General features: G+C 39.9%; 1 protein-coding gene across 1 annotated transcript; it reads left to right on the forward strand.

Annotated features, from left to right (window-relative positions):
• The first annotated feature begins 267 nt into the window (after window positions 1-267).
• LOC134803666 (cytochrome P450 4C1-like) lies at window positions 268-27904 on the forward strand. The gene is made up of 8 exons (XM_063776455.1): window positions 268-379; window positions 3480-3665; window positions 6207-6403; window positions 6802-6838; window positions 11462-11669; window positions 13800-13951; window positions 14371-14550; window positions 27720-27904. Exons 1-8 carry the CDS (start codon window positions 268-270, stop codon window positions 27902-27904), a joined length of 1257 nt encoding a protein of 418 aa, XP_063632525.1.
• The last annotated feature ends 41 nt before the right edge of the window (window positions 27905-27945 follow it).

Genomic DNA, 27945 nt, shown 5'->3' on the forward strand with positions numbered 1-27945 from the left:
TTTCATTGTGCTGTGTTTTTTCTTTATTGCTTTTGAATCTTCTTTAGTAATACGAATTCAAAATTAGTTACTCTGCCTTTGGCGTCGAAATGAATGTGGTGCAATAGTGCTAACCACCAATTGTTTTTGTTAATCTGTATTTACTGGTGAGAACCTGTAATTGGCTTTTTGTATCACATTTATAAAACCTATTAACATGTTAACAGCTGTTGGATCTCCGAATAGTAAAATAAATAAAATAATTATTATTATTATTATCGAGCAGGTATGACAGATCCGGCGGCTATCGAACTAGTGTCCAAGAGTTGTCTGGATAAGGACGAGTTCACTCTGAAGTTCACCAGGACGGCAATAGGCAACGGCTCCATATTTGCACCAGGTATAGTGTTTCCTTTTTTTAGGGTTCCGTACCCAAAGGGTAAAAGGGACCCTATTACTAAGACTCCCCTGTCCGTTTGTCTGTCACCAGGCTGTATCTCATGAACCGTCATAGGCAGTTGAAATTTTTACAGATGATGTATTTCTTTTGCCGCTATAACAACAAATACTAAACCCGGAACCCTCGTTGGGCCCGACTCGTACTTGTCCGGTTTTTCTTTTTTATTAATTCACTTCACAGTGTATACTCGTGTATAAAAATTTAATTGTGTAGGACGGGGAGGTGAGGGCGAAGACGAAAAGCCGACGTTAGGTACTTAGCGCGTGTATTATCAAACTTAGAGCTATTACAGTACAGGCCGCGTAGCCAAGACGCCAATCGCTTACGCTCCGTAGCGATCGAAATGCAACTGTCACTGTCACACTAATATGGAAGAGTGATAGAGAGACATAATGCTTTTCGTTCTCGAAGCGATAGCGATTGTAACCTTGGCTAGGCCGGCTGTAGTCTTTACTTGCCGAGCAAGACCTAACGAGGTAGGCGCGAGCTAGACTAGTATAAATTTTACTACGGCACAGACACTAGGATACTTCAACAGAGGTGAAGGTATGTAGCGTGCGGTAACGAAGTCCCTACTTGCATTTCTTCAATAATCCTCGGTCCATGCTGGAGGGTCATGTTTCCACGTCGTACAACCGTTAGCGAGATCTATCTCGATCGCGTCGCCATCTATTGGTAGACGTGGAGTTGCATCGTGCAGCGGCTATGCTGCACCGCGAGTTGTGTACATTGACGTACTAGTAGCGCCATCTGTTGGCCTGTGATGGTAATGGTGTTACAATTTAATTTAATTTTTTATACTTGAGATTCTCGAGATGCAATGTGCAAAGAGATTTTTCAAAAGTTGAAAAATTCCCATGAAATTCTCGGTATTTTTTTCTGCACGTTTATTGCCAAAGCTTCTTACAATTAATTTCGATTTCTATGACATTTGAAATATAAGCCAGTGAGTGTCGTAAATAAATAAATAAATATTAGGGGACATCTTACACAGATCAACCTAGCCCCAAACCAACCCAAACTAAGCAAAGCTTGTACTATGGATGCTAGGCGACGATATACATACTTATATAGATAAATACATACTTATATACATAGAAAACACCCATGACTAGGAACATAGGCGCATGGTAGGAGAGAAGAGGAGTTTGTTGAGAACCATTGAAAACAGAAGAGGAAAGATGCTTGGACACCTGATACGACACGACGAATTTATCAAAAATATCATTGAAGGGAGAGTTGAGGCAACGAGGCGGAGGGGGACACCAAGGAGAACGTACATAGATCAAGTAAAGGAAAAGCTCAACGTCGTGTCGTATCAGGCTGTCAAGGAGAAGGCAGAGGACTGACATGCATGGAAATCGCTCCACCGACAAGAGTCTAACTCTTAAATAGATGATGATGATGATGACACAAATAAATGCCCTTACTGGGATTCGAACCCAGGACCATCGGCTTCGCAGGCAGGGTCACTATCCACTAGGCCGAACCGGTCGTCAGACTTGTCTGTTTCATGTTAAATGAAACGGTCGTCAACAGTTCAGAACATTCAGTAGGTAATAAAAAACCGGACAAGTGCGAGTCGGACTCGCCCACCAAGGCCCGAGGGTTCCGTAATAATTAAACATATACAGTGGAACCTGGATAATTGCAATCTCAAGGGACCGGGCATTTTTTGTCAATTAACCAGGTTTTTCATTTAAGCAGGTCGTGTCAATTAACGAGGTTCAAAAAATCGTTGTGTCAATTATAGAGGTTTTCATTAATAAAGGTTGCGTTCTGATAATTTTTTTTATGGTGGTGCAAATAACCATTGAAAGTAGATTTACACGCTTACGTCGCGTTCTGGGTTTCTGGTGTATATATAGCTTCTGTTCATACTTGCATTTTTACACTACATTAATTACTACTTTATTTTCTTATTACTCATTTGAGTTTAAAAAATCCCTTGAATTGTAGAAGAAAGTTTTATTAGAATGTAAAAAGCATACTTACTTTGTTTTTGCTTTAATCAAAACTATTTCACCTACTACAGGCTGTGATAGATAACCAATAAATAAATTGAATTCTGGATGAAGATATAAATAAAATGATCATTGCTATTAAAATATTGTTTCTGCTGTCTACAACTACATTATTTCAATTACAGTGGTAAGAAGTAAGACTCGTTTCAATAATAGAGGTAAAAAGAAGAGCAAAAATAACGGATTTTCTTAGCACATTGTCAATTATAGGGGTCTTAGTTGCGATGTGGTCAATTACAGAGGCAAAATTACGAAAAGCCCTAAAATCTAAATTGCAATTATAGAGGTTCCACATTTTCAATTATAGAGGCCTTTTGGTCTCAAGGGACCGGGACCAGACTATTGGTTGCAATTATTGAGGTTTTCCATTTATCCAGGTGCCAATTAAACAGGTTTCACTGTACATACAAACATGAACGCTGAAAACAATAAGTACTCTTTTTTTTTGGGCAGTCGTGTAATAATTCCTAATTTAAACGGAGTTAGACATTTCTAGAGTCAAACCAAGAAAAATCTGTAACGATTTTGATAGCACACGCAGTGCAAGTGTTATTTTAAACGTCTATTCGTTCTATGAAATTATGACGCATAACTAACACTTGCACTGCGTGTGCTCATAATCGTTGCAGACTTTTCTTGGTCTAACTCTTAAGTGGAAACATGCATGGGAAAATTCAAATACAAGTTTCCAAAAAATTTCAGATATTTTGAGTATTGTCTGCAACTTGCACATGTCATTGCCACCTATAACGGTATTCCCTGATCCATTTATATGCCAGTCTTCATCACGCTTTAACCTTACAGATGTGGTGGTACATAATTGTTTTCCATCGTATTTTCTCGGAAACGTTCGTATTTGTCATGCTACTTCAGTCAACCTCAGCACTTTTTGTACCGAGACTGACTGAAATAGCAAGACACGTTGGTAACGTCCGTGAAAATACGATGGAAAATAATTATGCAGTACCTACATCTGTATTCAGGTCTAATAACTGAAATTCAAACTATGTTCACAGTAAAAATTTGGCACCCTCGCCGAAAAATCAACTCTCCATTCTACAGTTTGAAAAACTTGAACAAAATAGTACCCCAGTTTGACACACAGAGCGCCATCATGGTGGACCTCATGAGGGCTGAGGTCGGACGAGGGGATTTCTCCATCTGGGGTTACATCACTACCTATACAAGTGATTCTGTTGGTGGTAAGTGAACCCAAATGAAATGAAATTAAATGAAATGACAGTTTATTCCCGAGAACATATGGTACAGTAGATATTATTAAGTGTACATATTGACCCATGATATGTTCGGTCTTATGGCATGTGAAAATTATTTGTATTGACATAGTTCATGCATGTCAAAGGAAAATACGTTACAAAAATGTCGCGTTTACTAAAATATTATCAAAATTTAAATTATTAAATACATACATCAAGTTTCAAGCTTCAATCTACAGTAATAAGTTAGTCATTCAAATTCAGCGCATAAGTTCATCAAACTATTAAAGTTAAACTTATAGTTAAATCTAATTTTGTTACTTATGTAAAAAGATTACATGTCAAAATTAGGTAAAAATTATAATTTATAATGTCAAAGTTTACATGTCATAATGAAGTAATAGTTAGAATTTAAAATAAAATCGTGAATAAACTTTCATTTCATTTCGTTTCCAACATCTCTCGTGGCTCTATAAGCCCCCTCTACAGTCTGGCAATAAAGAGTAGAAATTAAAAAGTGGCAACACTGTAGTGTCGTCCCTTTCAAATCAATTTATATAAAGGCCCCTGTACACATTGGGCCAACGTGGGCCAGTCTGGGGGACGCATTTATGCGTTAGAGGGAGCAAGTGATACAGTCGACTCTCGTTCATTCAAACCCGCGATAATTCGAACCTCTCTATAATTCGAAGTTATCCTATTACCCTAAATTTTGAGATAAGTTCAAGTTCATCGTTGCAGGAGCATTAATTTTATTGTAAAAGCATTTCAGGCACTATGTATTTCTGATAAAAAAAGTTATTGAAGCAAACTGATATTACAGACTTCTTCCGAAAGACTAATAATAATTAATTGACATGTATGTGCATGTAAATGTCTCCTCTAACCTTTTGATATTATTCAAAAAAATTGTAGTTAATAAATCATTGTAAGTACATAATAGATTTTTACTGAATAATTCGAACTTTCATATTTTTTCTCTCAGTAATTTCGAACCATTTGATATTTCAAACTCTCGATATTCGTAATATTTTAAAAGTCCCTTGAGTTTCGAATTAACGAGAGTCGACTGTAACTATTGCTACCTCATTCTACCGCATGGCTGCGTCCCTTGGACTGGCCGGCGCTGGCCCAATATGTACAGGGGCCTTAAGAGAACGGAACGACACTACAGTGTTGCCACTTTTTAATTTCTACTCTTTTTTGCCAGGCTGTACACTCGCGTTCGCGGCTTCGCGCCGCGATTCTCGCACGAGTGTGGAGCGGGTTTATAAGCCAATGCGGGACCGGCATTTGCGACTTGCGACCGCATTTGTGGCAGCTGAAGCAGAGAGCCATGCCGATAGTAGCGTCAGGTAGGTTGTGCCTCTTTGCGCGTTTTCGGGCAAGGACCTGAAACCATGCGTTGTCGTCATATAGACTAGCGGGCTCAGCACGGTTCCATTTTTATCGACTATCACTATGCGCGTCCCTTTCGCACTTACATACTTGTTAGAACGTGACAGGCATGGTGACAAGGGATAAAAACGCGACCGTGCTAAGCCGCTAGGTTAGGTAATATAAGTAAAGAAAGAGTAGTAACTTCATACATCAGCATTCTTACCAAAACGCGAGTTATTTCGTAGTCGACATCTAGCGTTAAGTAGCGGAATTTATCTGTACCTACTGCTAGTAATACAATCGATGTCGCAACGAATTGCTCAACAGTTTTCAACTAATATTAATTACCGGATTAACCGGAACTCTTATTAATATTATTTTTTATACCACATTGGTGGCAAACAAGCATACGGCCCGACTGATGGTAAGCAGACACCGTAGCCTATGGACGCCTGCAGCTCCAGAGGTGCTACATGCGCTTACTTATTGTATCTCCTTCTACTTATAAATCTTATAATATTAGTTGTAAATTGTTCTAGCAGTACATTTTTTGCAACTAGTTGCGTTAGACTGCTCGAATTCGTGAGTGACACTGACACCGCCAAACCAGCACCATACTTAGTGCCCGTTAGGCCCGTCCTTAGATATACACCGTGTTATTTTTGATTTCCGTTAATTTCAAGGGTGCATTCCTGAGCTTAAATCAAGTAACTTTCTCAAAGACACCGATGTTCTAATTAAGTCCATTTCGGAGATAATCCATAATTTATTTTTTTCCTATAAGGCCTCTACAAGCGTGTACACTTGCTTTAGGGCCGGCTTACATATTGATTAGTGTTTAGAATGAGTTCATACATTTGCTACTAAACTTAAGTACAATCTCGGTCGATTGATGTACGAAATGACATTGATATGTCACAGATTTCAATTGTTTGGTTGAGTTAAATGTAATGCCCGTGTTACAACAACGCTATATGCTACATTTAATTACTTTTTAAACAAAAAAAAAACAAAAAAGAAAACAAAAAAAAATTTTTTTTTTTTAATTAACTATGCCATTTAGTTCTTATAAACGTACTTAACTATACCCCGAAGTTAACGGAATTCAATAAAAACACGGTGTATATCAATAATTCTCTTTCACAGAGTCTGCAATAGGCACTAAACTAAATTCACAAGGGAACCCAGACCACTATTTGCTGCAAGCACTAGACGCGGGTATGCACATGGTGGCGAAGAGGATTTTACAGCCATGGCTGCATCCAAACATTGTGTATAAAAGCTTGCCCGTCTACAAAGAGTTTCAAAAGCATTTAGAAGGCGCCAATGCGTTTTTAGATGAGGTACTTACCTATTTATTTTTTTAAGTTTAAAGGGGCCCACAGATACCAGTTGCCCGGGCGATATCAGCCTGTCAGTTGCGAACAACTGACAGGCTGATATCGTCCGGCGAACTGGTAAGCTGTGGCCCCCTTAACGGGGTTATTTAAACATTTAAAACCGGGTCTATCGCGAATTTATATTCTTACCTTTATTTAAGAGGTTTTGACGCAGGTTTCACTGGTCGTGATTGAGGATATCTGATATCCCAGCGAAATGTCAAAATAGTGATTTGTGTAACTAACTACCCGACAATTATTAACATGGGTGGCGGGTGGACTGAAATTGTGATACCCAGAGCTTAACACAAGTTAACCAACAACATTTATATAATTGCATTTTGTTTACTTATTATTTACAGACTATAAAAAACAAACGAACGGAAATGAAAGAGAACAGTAAGTAATTAACAACATCACACTTAACCACAGACCTACAATGTAAAAGATTGCATATCAAAATGTCAAAATTGCGCTCAAAATCAGAATGATGTCAAGTTCAATGGAAGTACAGTCGCCATCAGATATATAGGAGCGGCCAAGGTGTTCACAATATCTGAACACGCGCTCTAACGCCCTGACAATAGAGGCGTGTTCCGATATTTGTGAGCACCTTGGCCGCTCCGATATATCTGATGGCGACTGTACCTATTGAGTTCAGAAATATGAGAAATATAGTATGTGCTTGTATAAACTAGCAAAAAGCAGAGCTTTGTAAGGGCTCGCGGAGTTTTTCTACCAAAACGTACCGGACCGCGACTTTGATCCAATCCGAGGCTTGTTTCATGTTCGATCGAGTGAGTACGTAATAATTCCGTTAAGAACGCAGCTATAAGTGAGAGCAAGAAAGAAATATAGATAGATAGATAGATAGATAGATAATTTCTTTATTCATACCCACAACATACACGGCATTGAAAAAGTACAAGATAAGAACATGCAAAGCAACTTAATTACTAAAAACTATTAACTATTACATTAAAAAATTATGAAGCCATGTGTCGTGGCACAGAAAAGGCGCTGGCTCAGCATTGTGATGCGGCAAGCCACATCGCTGGTATTCTGCCAGTACCTTACATACAAATATGCAACGCTTATTTAAAAATAGTTGGTACGAGTAATATAAGAAAAAACTACTGTGCAATTTGTGTGTGACGTGTACATTATTGTGTGAGTGTATGTGTGTGTGTGTGTGTGTATTTTTGGACATTTAGTAACGTTACAGTATTAAAAATTTCGTAATTATTAGGTACTACCCGAATAGTGCGGTTGGCAAAGTAAAAAGTGGTTTAAGAAGAACAAGAAAAAGAAGGGAGCAAGAGTGAGTTTAAGGCATATGCTTTTGTTGGTTAAGAAGTTGAAGTCGATATTTTATTTTGAAAGTTGCTTTACTCTTTAATTGACGAATTGGTGGTGGTATGATATTCCAACATTTGGTTGCGCGGTACCGAAAACTCCCTTTAAAAGCGGCAGACCGGTGCTGAGGAACCTGTAAAACTATCGCTCGTGAGGCTCTCATTTGGTGATGAAAACTACTTTTTGAAAACCATAGGAGTTTCTTGTAGAGATAAGACGGCTGCTTGGTTTGGATTGTGTCGAACAGCAGGCAAGCGAACATAAGCTCTTGGCGAGCAGCCATTTTTAACATACCTGCATTGTTCAAGAAAGGCGTGACATGAGTACGAGGGGGTATTTTAAAACAAAATCTGGCACAAGCATTCTGAACCCTTTGAATGAGACGCCATGACCGTGCGTGAAGGCAAAAACCGTAAGCTGCAAGACAATAATTAAGTTTTGATAAAACAAGAGCTTCACATAGTCTCACTCGCAGGGCTATAGTAAGAAAGTTTTGAAAATTATATAGGACTTTTAAACGATAAAAGCAATTTCGAACAATGTCCACCACATGTTTTTCGAAACGCAGATTTGTATCCAGCAAGAGTCCAAGATTTTATACTAACCGGACCCCGGTTGCTGTCCGGTACGCCTGTCTGTTACAGCTTTTACTTTGTCCATTAAAAGCGTGTCCAGACGACATAATCAAATTGCCAATATCATCCATCCACACGTATACAATTTCATAAGAGCTTATTACATCCTACACGGTCGCCCAGTACTTTTTGTAAGGAAGCCACCACCACCACCAGGGGTCAGCGACCCAATGTCAATGTTTAGGGGGGGGAGGCTTTCCTACAGAATGTTGGGTCAGCGACTCAATGTCCTTGAATTTATTTTTGCGTCCACACCACACAATTGAGCGAAAAACTATCCCGTCTGGACACCTACTGGCGGTAATCACGCTGCTCCGCACATAAACACACACACACACACACACACACAGTTCCACTAGGTACAGCCAGGGTTCAGCATCAGCTCTATCTTGGGTACTGCTCTTCTAAGTGCTCATTAAGACGTGTCAGATGACCAAAACAGCGTGTGCCTATGTTGCACTAAACCTGAGTTCCACTAGGTACAGCCAGGGTTCAGCATCAGCTTTATCTTGGGTACTACTCTCCTAAGTGATCATCAAGACGAGTCGGATGACCAAAACAGCGTGTGCGTATGTTGCAACAAACCTGAGTTCCACTAGGTACTGCCAGAGTTCAGCATCAGCTCTATCTTGGGTACTGCTCTCCCAAGTGCTCATCATGACGAGTCGGATGTCCAAAACAGCGTGTGTCTATGTTGCATCAAACCTGAGTTCCACTAGATACAGCCAAGGTTCAGCATCAGCTCTATCTTGGGTACTGCTCTTCCAAGTGTTCATCAAGACGTGTAGAGTGACTAAAACAGCGTGTGCCTGTGTTGCACCAAACCTGAGTTCCACTAGGTACAGCCAGGGTTCAGCATCAGCTCTATCTTGGGTACTAATTTCCTAAGTACTCATCAAGACGAGTTGCATGACCAAAACAGCGTGTGCCTATGTTGCACCAAACCTGAGTTCCAATAGGTACAGCCAGGGTTCAGCATCAGCTTTATCTTGGGTACTACTCTCCTAAGTGCTCATCAAGACGAGTCGGATGACCAAAACAGCGTGTGCCTATGTTGTTAAAATCCGAGCTCCACTAGGTACTGTCAGGGTTCAGCATCAGCTATCTTGGGTACTGGTCTACCCAGTGATCATCATGACGAGTGGGATATCCAAAACAGCGTGTTTCTATATATGTTGCACCAAACCCGAGCTCCACTATGTATACTACCAGGGTTCAGCATCAGCTATATCTTGGGTACTATATACTCTCCTAAGTGCTCATCACGATGAGTCGGATGACCAAAACGTAATGTGCCTTTGTTGCACCAAACCTTCTGGGTCATTTTGTTTAACTTCACGCCGACGTTGCAATTGGCGTGCAGTCGGCGTGCAGTTCCTATACAAGTTGCATTCGAGTTGTAGGCCGTCTGTCGGCCCTAAGCCCTAAATCACTAAGTTTGTATTAATATGCTTATCTTTATTTATAATTTTAGCAGTTCCAAGCAATAGTAACACTAAAACTGTTTCTCGAACTGAAAATACCCGATTTAAGTTTGCTAACACAACATGACTGATTATATGCAGTGAATATACAGCAAAATTGATTGTTCTAGTAGGTATTCACAGAAACTTAATTTCTAAATTGGGAATCAAACCAAGCGAAGCGAAGTGGGTCTGAATCCAAATTTTTAATCCACTTTTGTATTCATCATTGATAATGGCGTCATCTGTCAGTAAAACAGATAATTACTTAACATTAGCACGAATGTTAATTTCATCACTTCTCCAACAGATGGCGTTAGTAGTAATACAAAGTGTTATTCCTTTATTTTATTTTTTTAAGTTTATAAAATGATATTTTTATGTTTGATAATACATCTAGACATGAATTTGAATTACTATGTTAAATCTCAAACCTAACAGTGCAGTAGTTTTTCCGTAAAGTGTACCACAAGAATGCATAGATTGTCGAATAGTGATAGGGCTCGCTTCGCTCGCCCTAATAATTTGCTTTTGTAACAGTACCTATATTTACGCCCAGTGTCCTGTTTATCAAAAGCTTGTAACTTGTAATACAAGTGGAAGTCCCTTTTTGACAGCTTTTGTTAGAAAGGGACTTCCACTTGTATTACAAGTTACAAGATTTTGATAAACAGGACACTGGACCTAGGCGAGCCTACACGCTCGTAGGGGCTTATCAGATAAAAATAAATCATCGATTATCTCCAAAACGGAGTTAATTAGAATACCGGTTTTTTTGAGACAGTTACTTAATTTAATAGGCTCAGGCGTGCATAGTGAGGTGCCGAGAGTAAAATACCATTACCGGTATTTTTCCATTTGGGAATATTACCAGTAAATTACCATTCTTCCCGGTAATATTCCCAAAAGCGGGTAATATACTCGTACTTGAACGCTTACGTTATAATTGAATTAATTTAATTTAAAACATGTAGAAATGGCTTAATTATCTTTACGTCTCTTCCACTCGTAGCATCAGCTATCTCTTTCACTCAATCTTAGCGGAGTTGCGAAGCAATGTAACTGGTTTTGACTATGCCCACTTGCCCAGACAAGGGGAATACTTCCTGGTAATATTGGGAAAATACCGAGTAACATTGGGAATATTACCAGTAGTATTGGTAATTTGCTAGAAAAGTAAACCTATGTTGATTTTTTGAACTTCGTATGATGCATTTGTTGACAAGTAATGATTTAATGTAAAATAACTTATGTTGACATTTACTTAATTTGAATATTACCGTAAATTACTGATTCTTGGGAATCTTACCGGTAACATTACTGGGAATTTTCCCACCTTGGGTATTTTACCGGTAACGGCGCATCACTACGTGCACCTTTGAAATTAACGGACTTTAGAAAAAACAGTGTAGGTATTAATAAAAACAAAATTAAATATTCCAAGATATGACCATCTGTTCCTATATAATAATATGTACTGCTTTCGTATCCTGAATAACAGATTTTTTGTATTTTTCGGTCAGGTCAGTAAGTCGGCACAAGCTTAACTTACACTAAATATTTTCTAGAAAACACCAAAAAAACGGACTGGTCTATTTTTCTCGACGTAATAATCGAATCTTCTGGAGGAATTAATAATGGCTATTCCGACATGGAGCTGCGCGAAGAAATAATGGTGATGATGGTAGCCGGGAGCGACACGTCAGCGACAGGAGCCTGCTTCACCGCTGTGCTGCTGTCGCGGTATCCTGAGGTGCAGGAGAGAGTGCACCAGGAGTAAGTTGTAGGGGCATTTCATGATGGGAGCGACACGTCAGCGACAGGAGCCTGCTTCACCGCTGTGCTGCTGTCGCGGTATCCTGAGGTGCAGGAGAGAGTGCACCAGGAGTAAGTTGAAGGGGCATTTCATGATAGGAGCGACACGTCAGCCACAGGAGTCTGCTTCACCACTGTGCTGCTGTCGCGGTATCCTGGGGTGCAGGAGAGAGCGCACCTGGAGTTAGTTGAAGGGGCTTTTCATGATAGGAGCGACACTTCAGCCACAGGAGTCTGCTTCACCACTGTGCTGCTGCCGCGGTATCCTGAGGTGCAGGAGAGAGCGCACCTGGAGTAAGTTGAAGGGGCTTTTCATGATAGGAGCGACCCTTCAGCCACAGGAGTCTGCTTCACCACTGTGCTGTTGTCGCGGTATCCTGAGGTGCAGGAGAGAGCGCACCTGGAGTAAGTTGAAGGGGCATTTCATGATGGTAGCGACACGTCAGCCACAGGAGCCTGCTTCACCGCTGTGCTGCTGTCGCGGTATCCTGAGGTGCAGGAGAGAGTGCACCAGGAGTAAGTTGAGTATGAGGCCTACGACGAAAGGGGAAGGCCTCCATAAACGTATTCCTCATTTTCCTCTCTGGATATTGACATAATGGAAAATATTTTTGCCTAATTTGATTTATCCCCCTACGTTGGACTTTATTCTTGTGCAGGGTTTTAAGTATCTTGGTCACATACTTACTGAGGATCTCTGTGATGACCAAGACATAGAAAGAGAGCGTAGGGCATTATCAGTGAGGAGTAATATGCTCGCCCGCAGGTTCGCGAAGTGCTCTACAGAGGTAAAAATTGCGCTATTTAAAGCCTACAGCCAATCATTTTACTCGAGCGGCCTGTGGGTCAAGTATACTAAACGAGCTTATAATGCCCTAAGAGTGCAGTATAATACTGCCATCAGAATGCTGTTGGGACTACCTAGGTGGTGCAGTGCTTCAGGCATGTTTGCTGAGGCCCGAACGGATGACTTCTATGCAATCATGCGCAAAAAAATTGCATCCATCTTGAGTCGGGTAAGAAATAGCCACAACAGCATTCTGAAATTGATTGCAGGCAGATTCGACTGTCCAATTCAAAATTACTGGGTTGGGCAAGTCAAATCAGTATGGCAATATGTTAAGTAAAATGATTTGTGTTTTTATTTTATATTTTTAATGTATTTTAATTAATTTAGATTTTAATTGTTTTATTATTTTAATGTAATTTAATTTATTGATTTTACAATCTATGTAGGTACTCAACTAACATATTTTAAGTACCGTGTATACTAACAGAATATGGGTCGACAGACCTGAAATAAAGATTTTCAATTTCAATTTCTATTTACAAGATTTTTTGACTATTGTAAAAATTAAGAGCGAAAAACAGATTACATACAAATTTTTAATAAATACCCCTAACCCTAATAATTAAAAATTCGAAAAAAATCTCACTCCTACGTTTGATTCTCTATTCAAACGTAGGGATACTTGCTCGGGTATCAAATATTAGCACGAGCGGTAAAACAACAATTTTGCCCCCTAGTAGGCCTAGTAGAACAAATAACTAGTGGCACTCTAATAATACGAGTTAAAAATTGCCTACTCCAGAGCACACAGTCGCTGTGGCCGAAATCGGTCAGGAGAACATCATCATCAACTTGTGGCTGATTGAGCTGTACATAGACCACGTAAATCCCCATGGCTCCGCCATTTTGAAAAAATCCTAAAAACTAAAACAGAAAAATTCTAGATAATCATCGTAACTACTCACCAAATGTCACGAGAATCAATATTATGACACCATGGAGCTGATCTGATGATGGGAACAGGATGGCCATAGGCTCGATGAGTATCAGTTGCCTGTGGAAAGAAACGTACAGTCAGCGATAAAAGCTTGTACCAATAAGGGTCTCCCCAGATATATCGACGCGCATTCGGCAAAATCCGATAGGAAACAGCTTTATGTCTACGCAATAAGAGCGAAAAAGTCGTTGTTCGGCTCGGCTCGCATCGGCCGGCACCTGCCGACGTTTTTCCTATCGGGTTTTGCCGATTCCGCGTCGACATATTTGGGGGAACCCTAATTCAATTTAAATTTTCAATCCAGATTGTTCGAGGTTTTCGGCGAGTCGGACCGAGCGGTCACAGCAGAAGATCTGCCGCGACTGAAATACCTGGAAGCCGTATTCAAGGAGAGTCTGCGGCTCTACCCACCCGTGCCGATAGTGGCGCGGGAGGTGCGCAGCGATCTAGTTTTACGTAAGATTCCTAATTATAAACTGAAATAATCGCGGCAGGTGGTGCCATTCGGCCTCCGGGCCACAGCGGCATAGGTCGAATTTTCCAAGTATATGCACTTCTTACTGAATGCTTATGGCGCCCCCTGGCTATCCCTAAGGTAGAACAGTATGCTTCGACCTTCTAACTGGATCATCTCAGGTGATACCGAGCTAGCGAGAGGTGGCTATGGATGGATGGAGATGGAGAGATTCCTAATTGTCGTCCCACGGGTAAATGTAGCTTTATACGGCGGTTGGCGCTAATAAGTAGGTATGTATATCGTCACCCATATAGGCTTTGCTTTGTTTGGGGCACAGAAATATGAATATAAGGTTTGGGGCTAGGTTGATCTGTGTAAGATGTCCCCTAATATTTATTTATTTTAATATTCTTTACAGCTTCAGGCGCAACGTTGGTGGACGGCTCATCCGTCATGATCAACATCTGGGGCGCGCACCGCAACCCCGCGTACTGGGGACACGACGCGGAGGAATTCCGCCCCGAGCGGTTCCTCAATGGCGCGCTGCGACACCCCGCGCAGTTCGTGCCGTTCAGCTACTCTGTCAGAAACTGTATAGGTTCGTATTCTGTACATTTTTCTTACTCTACAGCATCGGGTGCAACGTTGGTGGACGGCACATCCGTTAAGATCAACATCTGGGGCGCGCGCGGCAAAACCCCGCGTACTGGGGAGCCGACGCGGAGCAGTTCCGCCCCGAGCGGTTCCTCGACGGCGCGCTGCGACATACCGCGCAGTTCGTGCCGTTCAGTTACTCTTGTTAGAAACTGTATAGGTTCGTATTATGTACATTTTTAAAACAATTTACCACACAATGTTCATGCCTTTTAGCTATTTCGTCAGGAGTTGTAAGTATATATCGACGCCCAAAAGCAAACACGTAGTAACCCACACAAAGTCAAAAAATTTTTTATTGCATTTTTGGAATCTACAAATTTTTCTGCGTCGATAGGTCTAATCCACGTGCCAATACGATGAAAAATGGGGAAAATTTTCACGTTGACGACGTTTCACGAGACAGAGATGGCGCTCGTACACGTAAACATTGGCTCTGCGATTATATCAACTTTAAAAATAGTTTTAGTCATAGTTTTAAGTGCTGTGAACTTTTATAATATAAGAATTAGTGTAAATTGACTGTGTTATTATTATCTTAGTGCTAAGTGAACTAATTATCGAATTAATAACATATTTTGGTGAAATGAGATACTGTCTACAATAAAAGACTATTAATGTCAGTGCAAGTTAAAAACAGTGGTACTTGGTAATATTACGTAAAAACACTTAACTTTTAATAATATTTCTTACCATGAACATATTTTAGCGATAAAAATAAAGTGCAATACAAATAACTGTGAATAACGAAAAAAGGGTAGCTAAAATAAATCAAAATTACTATCATACCCGTCTTGACGACACCATCGAACTTAACCCTTAAGAGTGTATAAGACTTTCGGCGACACTCGCTAGGATCATTTGGCTTAGTGGTCTAACATAGTGACTAATAAAGACAGTCGACTCTAAAAGTTCCGGGTTCGAGACGCGTGAACGTTAAAACTTTTTGCTTTTTTCTGTTCTTGTTTTTTTGTGCCTGCGTTCAAATCCTGTGGACGTGACAACTTTTTGCTTTTTTTATTTTATTATTATTAATTTCTTTCACAATGGATTGTATGGCGTGTACGAGACCGATCACGAATAACCTAGAGCTGCTAACATGCGTAGCCTGCAAAGGAAATTACCATTACCAATGCCTAAACATGACTTCGGCGACTTTTAGGGAAAACCAACATGAACTGATTCGGGCGTGGCGTTGTCCTATATGCGTAAATGTCACAACAAGGCGGAAGAATGATTCCACTCCAGTTCGAAAACAGTTTGATACGACCTCATTAGACAACACAACCATGTCAGTTGACGGTGAAGCAGAAATGAGCCTGATAGAACTAGACCTGCATGTTTCAAAACAGCCGAATCATTCGCCCAGTAGCCCAAGCGCAACAATTGAACAAATAAGTGCATTGTTGGATGCCAAATTAAATAGGAACAACATAACTATCTTCGACAACCTGAAGCAATTGATACACGCAGAAATAGGCGCCGCAATAAACAACATTAAGACGGAATTTTCACAAAAAAACCAACAAATCCTAATAGAACAGCAAGACCTGAAGAATGAACTTTTAAATACAAAGATCAAAATAGAAAAAATGGAAAAGGATCGTATATTATTGCAGGAAGAATTAAAAGAGCTTAAGACTCAATATAAAAACTTGGACAATGCAGAAAAAGATGATACATCGAAAAAATTCGTGTTATACGGCCTTGATGAATACTACCATGAAACGGACCAGGATCTATATGAGCGAATTAGTAACATGTTTGGTGACATTTATAACATAAACATCTATGGCTCGATAGAATCAGTTAAGCGGATAGGAAGGAAAGGCAATCGTCGTCCACTCATTATTGAATTGTTAAGCAAGCGCCTAAAAAATCATATCCTGCAGAATGCGTATCTATTCAGGAATACCGGTTATGCTATTACAGAAATCCTTGATAGTGAATCGCTGAAAAAGAGAAAACACCTACGACACTGTCTCATCATGGCCCGCCGCAATGGACAATACGCGATATTGCGAAATGACCGCTTATTCATAGATGGAGAAGAGTATATCCCCACCACCCACAAAGAGCAAAGTCTCGATCGAGCTGCAGAATGCGCACCGTCTGCAACAAATATGGAAGTGACAGGCAGCCCCAAGATCGACGATGTGGAGCATGATAAAAACGGCATTCGGCCGTTTTTTCGTGCAGAAACCCCCCAAAAGTCGTAAGATTGATATTTTCTACCAAAACGTTCGAGGGCTTAAAGGTAAATTGGCGACCACCAAGAATCTATTAGCGACATTTGAAAGTGATATAATAGCCTTAACCGAAACAAGGCTAGATAACTCAGTACACGACTCCGAACTGTTCCCCGGCGACTTCAGAGTGGTGCGCGGCGACCGCGCCGGCCGCGGAGGCGGGGGCGTGCTGCTGGCCGCGCGCGCGCCCTACTCGCTGCGCGCACTGGACTGTGGTGCGCACCCGCAGGACGAAATAATTTGCGCATTCGTTACGAAAGGACATTTCCGTTTTATTCTGTGTGTTATATACTTAGCGCCTCGAATACCCGAGAATCGATATTACTCCACTTTCCAATGTATAGAGAGAATCATAAATACTTACTCTTATCCTATCATTATTGTAGGTGACTTTAATATGTACTCGACCACGATAAGTGTACGAAATGCCTTTGATAGTGTCTTGTCTTATTGTAATCTTACACAGCAAAATACTGTATTAAATAGTCTTAATCGAATATTGGACTTAGTCCTGTCAAATGAAATGATTACCGAGTTGACTGTTACTGAGGCTACCGCGGGGCTAGTATCATTTGAAAAACATCATACTCCTATTAACATAGAAATGACCTGTCCTACGATATTTAATAAACGACCTACTCATCAAATCCACAATCGACCTACTAATATCACACCGCGAGAGAGAAATTATCGAAAAGCAAATTTCATTACCCTATATCATATGCTGGCAAATTGTGATTGGTCGGAACTATACGACATAAGTGAAATGAATGATTGCGTCGAGTGTTTCTATTCCATATTGAATGGTATATTGTCCGAATGCGTCCCATTAAAAAGCCCCCAAAAAAATAAAACTCGTCAAAACTATCCTGAATGGTTTACACCCGATATTATACAGTTAAACAAAGTAAAAAACTCATATGACAGACTATTTAAACAAACGGGACATCAATTATACTACGCTCTATTTACGTACTATCGAAGAATGATAAACGTCCAATCGGAATCTGCTATGCTAGCTTTTATTAACAACTTACAAATGAATATTACAACTGACCCATCCTCTTTCTGGGCATATGTTAAAAACCGCCGTGGTTCTAACCAACCTGCTACATTTGGCGACATGTCTCCACAAGAAGTCGTAGACTCATTTGCCAAAATTTTCAAAAGTGTTTTCCTCCAGAATCCCCCGGCACTGGACGTAACGGCAGCATGCACTTCTGCTACGGCAGAGTCACAAGATACAAATGGTCGGATCGTTAGCATTGACTATATTAGTGATGCGGATATCCGCACAGCCATAAATCGTCTGCGACCCAAGTCTACTCAGGGCCCCGATGGTATTCCTCAATTCGTAGTGAAGGACTGCCGTGAAGCATTTGTCAAGCCACTCAAGTATTTGTTTAATCTGGCATTAAAAAATAAAGCATACCCGTCGGTTTGGAAAACATCAAAAGTCCTACCAATACACAAATCCGGATCCAAATCTGATATACATAATTACAGACCGATTGCAATATTATCGATATTCGGAAAAGTATTTGAGTCCATTATATATGCTCAAACGAGAAAGCAGCTGAATGGTTGGTTTTGTGATGAACAACACGGTTTTTTGCAAAAGCGATCTACTACGTCAAACCTGATTAATACTGTCACGTTAATAGCCAATAACTTGGATCAAAGAAGGCAAGTAGATGTTGCCTACTTTGACTTTCAAAAAGCATTCGACAGAGTAGATTGCGATATCTTACTGAAAAAACTGTCTATGGCCGGATTTACTACACATCTACTTCAGTTTTTAGCCAGTTACCTCTCAGATAGGCACCAGTACGTTCAGTTTAATGGATGTAGATCTACCCCATTCTTGGTCACTTCTGGTATTGGGCAGGGAAGTAATCTGGGACCCTTAATGTTCCTAATTCTTATAAACGACTTACCAACAAAAATTAAGTTCTCGACCTGTCTGTTATTTGCTGATGATTTGAAATTAGTTCTCCCGATTAACGATCCCAATGATCCCACGTTACTTCAGCTTGATATAGAAGCAACCTGTAGCTGGGCATCAAAAAATAGCATTACCCTAAACAAAGACAAATGCTCGGTAATGACATATGCCAGAGTTCGCCAGCCCATAACCTACCAATATACTCTTCAGAGCAAACCTATGAAGCGAACCAATGAAATTAAAGACCTGGGTGTCTCGTTTGATTCCCAACTAACATTTAATCCCCACATAGTCAACGTTAGTAACGAGGCTAGAAGATGTCTGGGATTCATCATACGGCAAGCTAAACCATTTACCAATCAGCACGCCATTACCATCTTATATAACGCTTACGTGCGTAGCAAGCTGGAGACGAATGCCATCATCGGGAGCCCCCATGAGCAACAATACGTGCTGCTATTGGAAAAAGTGCAAAAATCGTTTGTGCGATTTCTATATAAGAAAATATACGGCGCATACCCTTTCCTGTATCCGACGCTCTTTATATATGGTATGGTAAACTATACATCCCTTGAAGCCCGAAGAAACATATACTTAATTAAATATTTTTTCCATATAATACGCGGTAAATTAACAAATTCCCAGCTGTTAGCACAAATACCGTTGCGCGTTCCCCGATTATCAACGAAGCAACTCCGTACTCGCCGCCGCGATCTGTTCGGCATCCCACCGGCGCGCGCGCGCGCGCTAGCCTCCTCTCCACTGCACCACGCGTTGAAATTGATAAATGACATACTAGACAGCGACAAGCAGCTAGACATTTTCTTTTCCTCAGAGACTAAATTTTTAAGTGCATCATCTCGTTATTTGGAAAATATTGTAACCCCAAGCTCTATTGTAGAAACTGACAATTTAGTATAATTTTATTTCTTAATGTGAATTTAATTTATAATATGAAATAATGATAATTTATTGAAATTTCGTTTGGATTATATAGTACTGTAATATTTGTTAATATAAAAAATTAGTTCGTAATGTGACATACATACATAATTAGGATAAGTTAGTGTAATTTCATAATGACATAATTAATATAAATAGAGTATGTACCTATTTAATGACATAATTCGTAATGACTAATGAAACAGTGGATAGAATTGTATAAAATACTTATTAAAATGTATATTCACAACACTATTAGCACGTAAGGTTTATCTGTAAGTGCTGGTATGTATAAAAATAAACAAATAAACAAATAAACGTTTTTCTTGAAATTTACTCAGCAAACACGCAGTAAATAGCAAAAAAAAACTCAATAATTTAAATCGTTGCATTTACAGCACTTTGAATTCCATACATTTTCTAGTTTTGTCATTTGTAGTGTCAGCAGTGTCATTCAAATGTAGGTTACTACGTGTTTGCCGCTCATGAATGTGAATGTCTTGCAGTTACGCTATTTGGCGGGAAATAATGTTTAGTAGAGTAGTGGTTTAACACAAATTCACATACTATTAAAATTTGAGAGACATGTCTATAACTACGTTTACAAGGATTAAGTAAAACTACCACTTAATAATTACTTCACTGTTGTAGGGCGTAAGGTTTAAACTCCTGTGCCTTATTTCGTTTTAACGCGGCTATCGCGGCCATTACTTGAACGTTTGCGCCGTCGCTCAGTGCGCTTCGGGGGGTGAAAGTGAGTCGACGTGTTTGTAATTAAGTAAAATATTAGAGGGAATTTGGATAAAGTGATTGTTTTTATTTAAGAAAAGTAAGTTTTTTTTTTCAATTGTAAGCAACAGTAAAATTGCTATATTTGGGTCATTCACGCATTTCGTGCAAATCGGTATTATTTGCAATTTACCAAAAATGTGATGGTGTTTTCGAATATCTGTTAATGCAAGGTTGTAACATAGGACCTAAAGTATATTGGCCCGCAATGAACAATTCTAAAAAGGTGGTTATAGCAAGGGTATATGGCACTTCCAGCGGATACAACACATTGTTCGTCAGTCAGTTGGCCGCGTGCTACCACAGCGGTCGTCCGTATGTTGCTTTTGACGAAAATACCTACGTTCTCTCGTGTTGGGAAGGAGTGTGGTTCAGATAAATCTTCATCGCCATCTAGTGATTTATACAGTAAGTACCAATTGTACATTATTAAAATTATACCTAATTGATGTGTTTTAGGGTTGCCTTTCGTGTGGCTTATTCTGCGAAATCAAGGTCTGATATCAACCTAGGCGACGAAAACTTCAAAAACTTCATTCATATCTGTTTCATTCATTTCTTTTCCTTCCAATTTTGCCAGGGAAGGTAATGAACGAATTTAGAAGGTAATGATAATGTATATGAGATAGTGCATTTAATGGAAAGAGGGTTAAGTTATTATTAATAGAATGTTGGTATAAGCATTTAAAACTATGTAATAATATATAGGGGAGCCCAACTGGTGATTTTTTGGATTTAACTAGAGCGCAGTAGATTAACATAATCTGCCGCTCTATATATAATACCAGACCGCACTCAAGGACTGTGCTGAGAAATTTGACACGTTACTAAGAGACTAAGTGAGTTGGAATCATCTGATACCTGTCGACGATAAGGTAGAGAACGGGGCAAATGTTTGTAATAAAGGGCAGTAACTACAGAAACATAAACACAGGCCGATAAGCAATAATAGTGCCTCCGCCGTCAAAAGCGACAATTCCCAATCCGTGCGTGATAATTCTCAGAAAACTGATACCAGCAGTAAAAAGCGGTGTAAAATCCCTCTCAGGGAGGTGGACCATCGCAAGTTCATCCATCTCTGGAATATAGCTTGAGGATCGGAGGACATACGGGCATATCTGCTGTTATTCATGGTGCACTGTCGATGAACTTAAGCTCAAAGGGGACTCCAAGACTTTCAAAATAGGAGTACCCTCGACAATGTATGAATCCTGTTTATTTCCAACTATGTAGCCCGATAATCGTGGTCATTTCGTAAATCCAACGTCAATGGGAGTCAGACAAAAACCAACCAGTAATACTTAGTTCGGAATCCTGATTTGAAACCTTCACTGGATCTAATTTACCAAAATGTAAGGGGTCTTAACACCAAAGTAAGTTTTTCGGGCTTCTATGCTGTTGGTCCAGACTACTTAGGTACCTGCATATATCTTAAAGGGGTGTTTAGAGCATTTGAATAGTCCAATATACTCCATGCTTAATCTGGTACCTACTCTCCACAAGTACATATCATCATCATTGGAAGATTTCACGGGTAAGACCGATCCCAAAGTCAAGGTATTCTTTTCTTTCAGCTTTAGCAAAGCTGTTTGAGTCCATACTCCATGGCACGTTGTCGAAACAAGTGAAACCATTATTCCTGTGCAACACTCAGCATGATTTCAGAGCGAAACGGTCTGTGAAAACTAACCTGACCTTGGTTGACAGTGACACCATCTCAGAGCATCTGGATATGGGTATCCTGATAGACGTCCTGAATTATGATTTCCGAAAAGCCTTCAATCGTGTGGGTAACGATGTATTCCTACACAAACTAGACGCTATTGGGTTTAATCCACATTTAAAGCCTGACAACAGTTTATTTGACCCTCGCCATTTTGCGGATTTTCAATGGTACTAATTTCTTTTACTGGCAATAAGTCCTCTTTGACAACGAACGTTGGATGTCATCGAATGTCACCGATGTAAACAAACGGAAAATATCTACGAATATATTCAAATATAAACGGTTTTATTACAAAAATGCCAAAAAAAAATACCAAAGAGGCGACAAAAATTGTAGTGAATGCAATCAAATACTTACAGCTTAAAAAAGACGAAGGATTACATAGCATTCCAGTAAACAATGTTTTAAAGTTGGTTGTTGACATGACCGGTATTGACATTTTATAGTGCGGTTTTATTGAACTGGTTAGTTGTTAGGTTTGAACTTTAATATTTCATTTAAGGTTTATGTAGATCGACGATAAAAATCCTATAATCGAATTGGAGACTGAATGTTTTATAATCGAGGTTGGTGGTCCTGAAAGCGACACAACATCTGATGAAAATCAGACTTTGTCAGAGTAAGAAAACGAAGAATATAATAATATTGAATATTCAAAATCAGATTTTGACGAATAGGTAAATTGAAAGAACCGAATTCTCTGTAAGCAATGTTTCTGACAACGAGTATCAACATGAAGCCAATGCCCACTACCCCGACTATACATGACGTACGCACATTATTGCCATACGTAAGCTGTTTGCAGCGACACTATCTCAGGGTTAAATAAACTGTTGTCAGGCTTTACTTAACATTTTTGCCAGTTATCTGCGTGATCAACCGCAGCTCGCAACGACCAGCATGGCCACTTCGTACCAGATCCGTACCATACTCGTTCTGGTGACAGCCAAGATTCAATTTTGGGGCCTTTCCTATTTGGAATAATGGTCAATGACCTGCCCTCGGTTATCCATAGCGCTCGTTGTCTACTCTACGCGGACGATCTTACTTACACTTACATCACTGGCTCAGTGACCCAAAGAGGATCTTGGCCTCTGACACAAGAGAGCGCCACTCTGCCCTATTCTGCGCCACTTCACGCCAGTTGGGTATTCCGAGGGCGGACAGGTCTTTTTGGGCTTCGTCACTCCAGCGGTATCTGGGACGCCCCGACGGACGTTTTCCGCCCGGGTGCCCCACATACGCTCTTCTCACAGCACGATCCTCCCCCATCCTCTCCAGGTGACCGAGCCAGCGGAGTCGTGTGGCTTTGATCTCGCCAATTATATTGGGCATCGCAACAAGCTCCTCTAGCTCCCTATTTTTCCTTCGCCTCCAAGTCCCATCTTCCTCTCTGATAGGCCCCAGAATCTTCCGCCAGATTTTCCTCTCCGCCACTAAGAGCTTGCTCTCTTCTTTCTGAGTCAGCGTCCAAGCTTCACACCCATACATCAAAATTGGTCTAATTACAGTCTTGTAGACTCGAATCTTGGTCGGTCTACTGATCAGCTTGGACACTAAGACTCGATGGAGCGCTGCCGGGCATCTTAGGGCGTTTTGGATTCGGATATCTATCTCTTCCTCCCTTCGGTTGGTATCAGTTACTGTGCAACCAAGGTACCTAAAAAGATCCACACCTTTGTAGGTGGTTGCTCCGACTACTAGGTCTTCTCTTTTCACTCTGGTGTTCTTGTACCTTTTCATTTGGAGATATTCAGTTTTCTGGTGGTTGATTCTGAGACCTATCTTCTCCCCTTCCTGCTCCACAATTCTAGCCATGGCTTCCAGATCCCTTTTGTTTTGAGCCAATAACCCCAGGTCATCAGCATAGCCAACGATCTTATGTCTGCCGTTCAACTCTACACCCCCATCATACATAAGCAATTTTCGAACGACGTATTCGAGTGCCAAGTTGAACAGCATTGGCGAAAGGGCGTCTCCCTGCTTCAGGCCAGTGCCAACTGCAAATTCGGCCGTCAGTTCTCCGCAAGCTCTTACCCTCATCTTGCTCACTTTGGTAGCTACAATAACCATGTTCACCAATTTTTCTGGTACTTTGAAGTACCGCAAAATCTTGTACAGTGTATCTCTGTCAACACTGTCGTATGCTTTGGCAAAGTCAACAAAAAGCATGTGGATATTTTGTGCGTACTCCCATTTCTTCTCCATCAGCTGTTTCAACAGAAATATCTGATCCACAGTGCTGCGGTTCTGGCGGAAGCCACACTGGTAGTCACCGAGTATGTTTTCGGCATAAGGCTGAAGTCGACCCAATAAGACATATGAGAGGACTTTCTTTTTTTTCTTTTCTTTCTTTTTTTTTTTTTTTTTTTTCTTTCGGACGCGGACGATCTTAAATTGGTATATTGAGTTGAGAAGGAGAAGGATTGTAAGTTGCTGCAGGAGGATGTTTCGTCATCTCTGTTCCAATGGAGTCGGGGTAACAAACTGACTTGCAATGCGGCTAAGTGTCAAGTGTGTAGTTTTAATCAAGCCCTATTTCCTACACATACTCAATTTTTTCTTGCACCTGAGCCAATAGACTCTTAGATCAATAGACTCTTGTAATAACAAGAGTCGTCTCAGTAAAGGATCTTGCGGTCATATTCGATACGCGGCTAACATTTCACGACCATATTACTTCCACCATAGTACTTGGTACTGTAGCTTCAGTAGATTAGGCTTTGTCACTCGCATTGTCAGAGAATTCCATGACAAGTTGGAGGCGTCAGCATTAGCCTGGATCCCTTACAAGTCAACGTACATTCTACTATTGGAAAAGGTCCAAAAGAATTTCCTTAGGATGTATTACCTAAAAATATTTATTTTAGGAACCCTGGGCTTCATTTCTTTGGAGGTGAGGCGCAACTTAAGCCTACTACTTTTAGCTTGTTGGGCTTTTCGTGGAGACTCTGGCTGCCTTGAACTAGTAGAGAGGCTTGTAAGACTTTTTGTACCGGACATTAGAAATATAACCCTTAGGCTTCTCCTGGTGCATCTCCTGTTGACTCATGAGTGCTTGAGATTTTGCGAGTTTATGGAGCTACGGTGGATAAATTGGCAGTCGAGTGTATTTGGATGTTAATTTTAAATTAAAGTATGTAGTTTCTCAGTGTGTTGGTGACAAGACTGATGTAGTGCTGTGTAATCATTAAATAAATAAACAATACGAAATACGTCTTCAATCACGTAAATTGAGCTTGACAATCGCCACAAGCTAGGTGGTAAATCATAAGTCGCGATTGTCAAGCCGGAGTATTTGTTAAGTCGGCTTGATCGTCTGCACAGCGCTTAAGACACGTGATTTTAATGTTGTTCATTATATTAATGGTGTTAATTTTCGTTAACTAAAGTTTTTTTATTGCGATTTCATAAGTTTGTTTCATTACCCTCCACTGATAAAATTACCATCCATGCCCATTTCATTACCAGCGCGTAGTTCATTACCACCAGTCTTATTAAATGAAAAGGAATAAGGTTACGAAGGTGCCTTTAGCATAAAAGTATCAATAAATGAATCCACAATGCATGAAAACCCAAAAATTTACAATTTAAAAGTAAATTTACAAATCGAGAGAACATCACCGATTTGCACGAAATGAGAGAACGACCCATTTACGGTGTGTGAATCGATTTTATGGTTTTATGGTACTTAAAAGAACGGTGCGAAGAAGAAAAGAGCGGTGGTAGCCGAGTGGATACGACGTCCGACTTTCAATCCGGAGGTCGCGGGTTCAAATCCTGGCTCGTACCAATGAGTTTTTCGGAACTTATGTACGAAATATCATTTGATATTTACCACTAGCATTTCGGTAAAGGAAAACATCGTGAGGAAACCTGCATACATCTGCGAAGAAATTCGAAGGTGTATGTGAAGTCCCCAATCCGAATTGGGCTAGCGTGGGGACTATAGCCCAAGCCCTCTCGCGCATGAGAGGAGACCTGTGCCCAGCAGTGGAACGTATATAGGCTGAAATGATGATGATGATGATGATGGTGGTACTTAAACAAAATTTGGTCTGATGGTATCTGGTGAAAGTTTGTTTTGTCTAAAGTCGACTTTTATTTTATGAGAGAATGTAGAAATCACTATTTTTAATCAAACGACGTTGTTATACTTCGGAGTTCGGTTAGATTTTGATCTCCCATTACGTTATGTCTTTTCCAAAGTGGACTTCTTATTTTTTAGTTGATTTTACAATAACATTATAAGATTTTTAATTATGTTCTTGAATATAAAACAAAGGTTGTGTTTTGTTTGGGCTTAAGAATGCTCATGTTGATTTTAATAGTTCAAATCATCATAACAAATGTTTTATTTTCGTTTATGAATCCCGGAAACATCTTCATATTTTATAAGTATACATTTGAAATGTCGTGCAATTTACTTTAAGATGCCATTAAAGTCATTTTTAAGGGTGTGGTAAAATTTTTGGCAATAGATTTAATGCATTATAAATTGCTTACAAAAAGAAAACAAATACTGTTACAACATTTTGTTCACCCAAAATTTCTAAACCACAACGTTTAAGACTTTTATTACGGATATCTTTTGTCACATTCAGGTGGGTTACTGCGTGATTGCTGTCCATAGAAAATTTAAGGATATGCTATCCCATACATTTTGTACTGGCGTTTACTACGAGTTTGCGCACTGTGTAAAAAATATCAAAACGTAGTAACCCACAAAATCTGGACTTGTAACAACTTGCGGATAAATTTATTTAAATGAAATTGAAGTCCAAAAAATTTTGAATATTGCATCCAATTTTGAGTAAGTTATGTTCATAAACAAGATAGTTATGATTTTTTTTTTCAAAACTCGAAAAGTTTTTCGTCTCTGGTGAACAATTTGGTTTAAGTGGGTTACTACGTGTTTGCTTTCAGGCGTCGATATGTTCGTATTCTAAACGTTTTCGAATACTTTTATTACGCAGGAGCACTGTTACACACTTTGTTCCTGTGTTCACTGTGTTCCTGTTGTTCAGCTACTCTGTTTAAAATTAAGTAACGTAAAATTAGGTAACTTTAGTCCACAACTTACATTACAACTATGGTCCAAATTCAAGTTCCAATAAAATATGTATAAGTATTTTTCAAATTATGTTGAGTATATAATACAGAAAGAGCATTAGTGTATCAAAGCTCACAAATAAATGTAACGAGTACAAATCATAAAGGCTTTTTAAGAAGTTTAAGAATCAACGTTAAAAACTGGACCATAAGTTGTACTTATGTACGGACTATAGTTACCTGATTTTACGGTACCTAAACCTATGACACTTAAATAAAATCTATGGGGTGCACCGAGCGTATGCTGCACTTGCCTGTGTCGTAGGACGCACGCAGAAGCAGCACCCGCAGACTATTGCGAGTATTACCGATTAAAAGTATAGATACTAATTTAAAACTTGTTATTCCAGGTCAAACGTACGCCATGCTGTCAGCTAAAACAGTCTTAGCTAACCTGCTCCGGCGCTACCGCCTGCTGCCGCCGGCCGGCGCGCGCGCAGACGACTTACAGCGCCCTCTACCTGTCAAATTCGACATTATGATGAAGGCTGCCGACGGCTTTACTGTCAGAATAGAGGAGAGAAAAACTTTATAAGTTCTTATTGAGTTTTGTAGAAATTATATATTTAAGTTCTT

This window comes from Cydia splendana, chromosome 27 (assembly GCF_910591565.1).
Source record: "Cydia splendana chromosome 27, ilCydSple1.2, whole genome shotgun sequence".
NCBI lineage: Eukaryota > Metazoa > Arthropoda > Insecta > Lepidoptera > Tortricidae > Cydia > Cydia splendana.

Bases quoted from the DNA above. Each gene is read 5' to 3' on its own strand.
- LOC134803666 (XM_063776455.1), top strand. From the start codon at position 268: ATGACAGATCCGGCGGCTATCGAACTAGTGTCCAAGAGTTGTCTGGAT. The intron at 380-3,479 runs GTATAGTGTTTC...CTATGTTCACAG, and splicing joins CGGCTCCATATTTGCACCAG to TAAAAATTTGGCACCCTCGC. The intron at 6,404-6,801 runs GTACTTACCTAT...TATTATTTACAG, and splicing joins CCAATGCGTTTTTAGATGAG to ACTATAAAAAACAAACGAAC.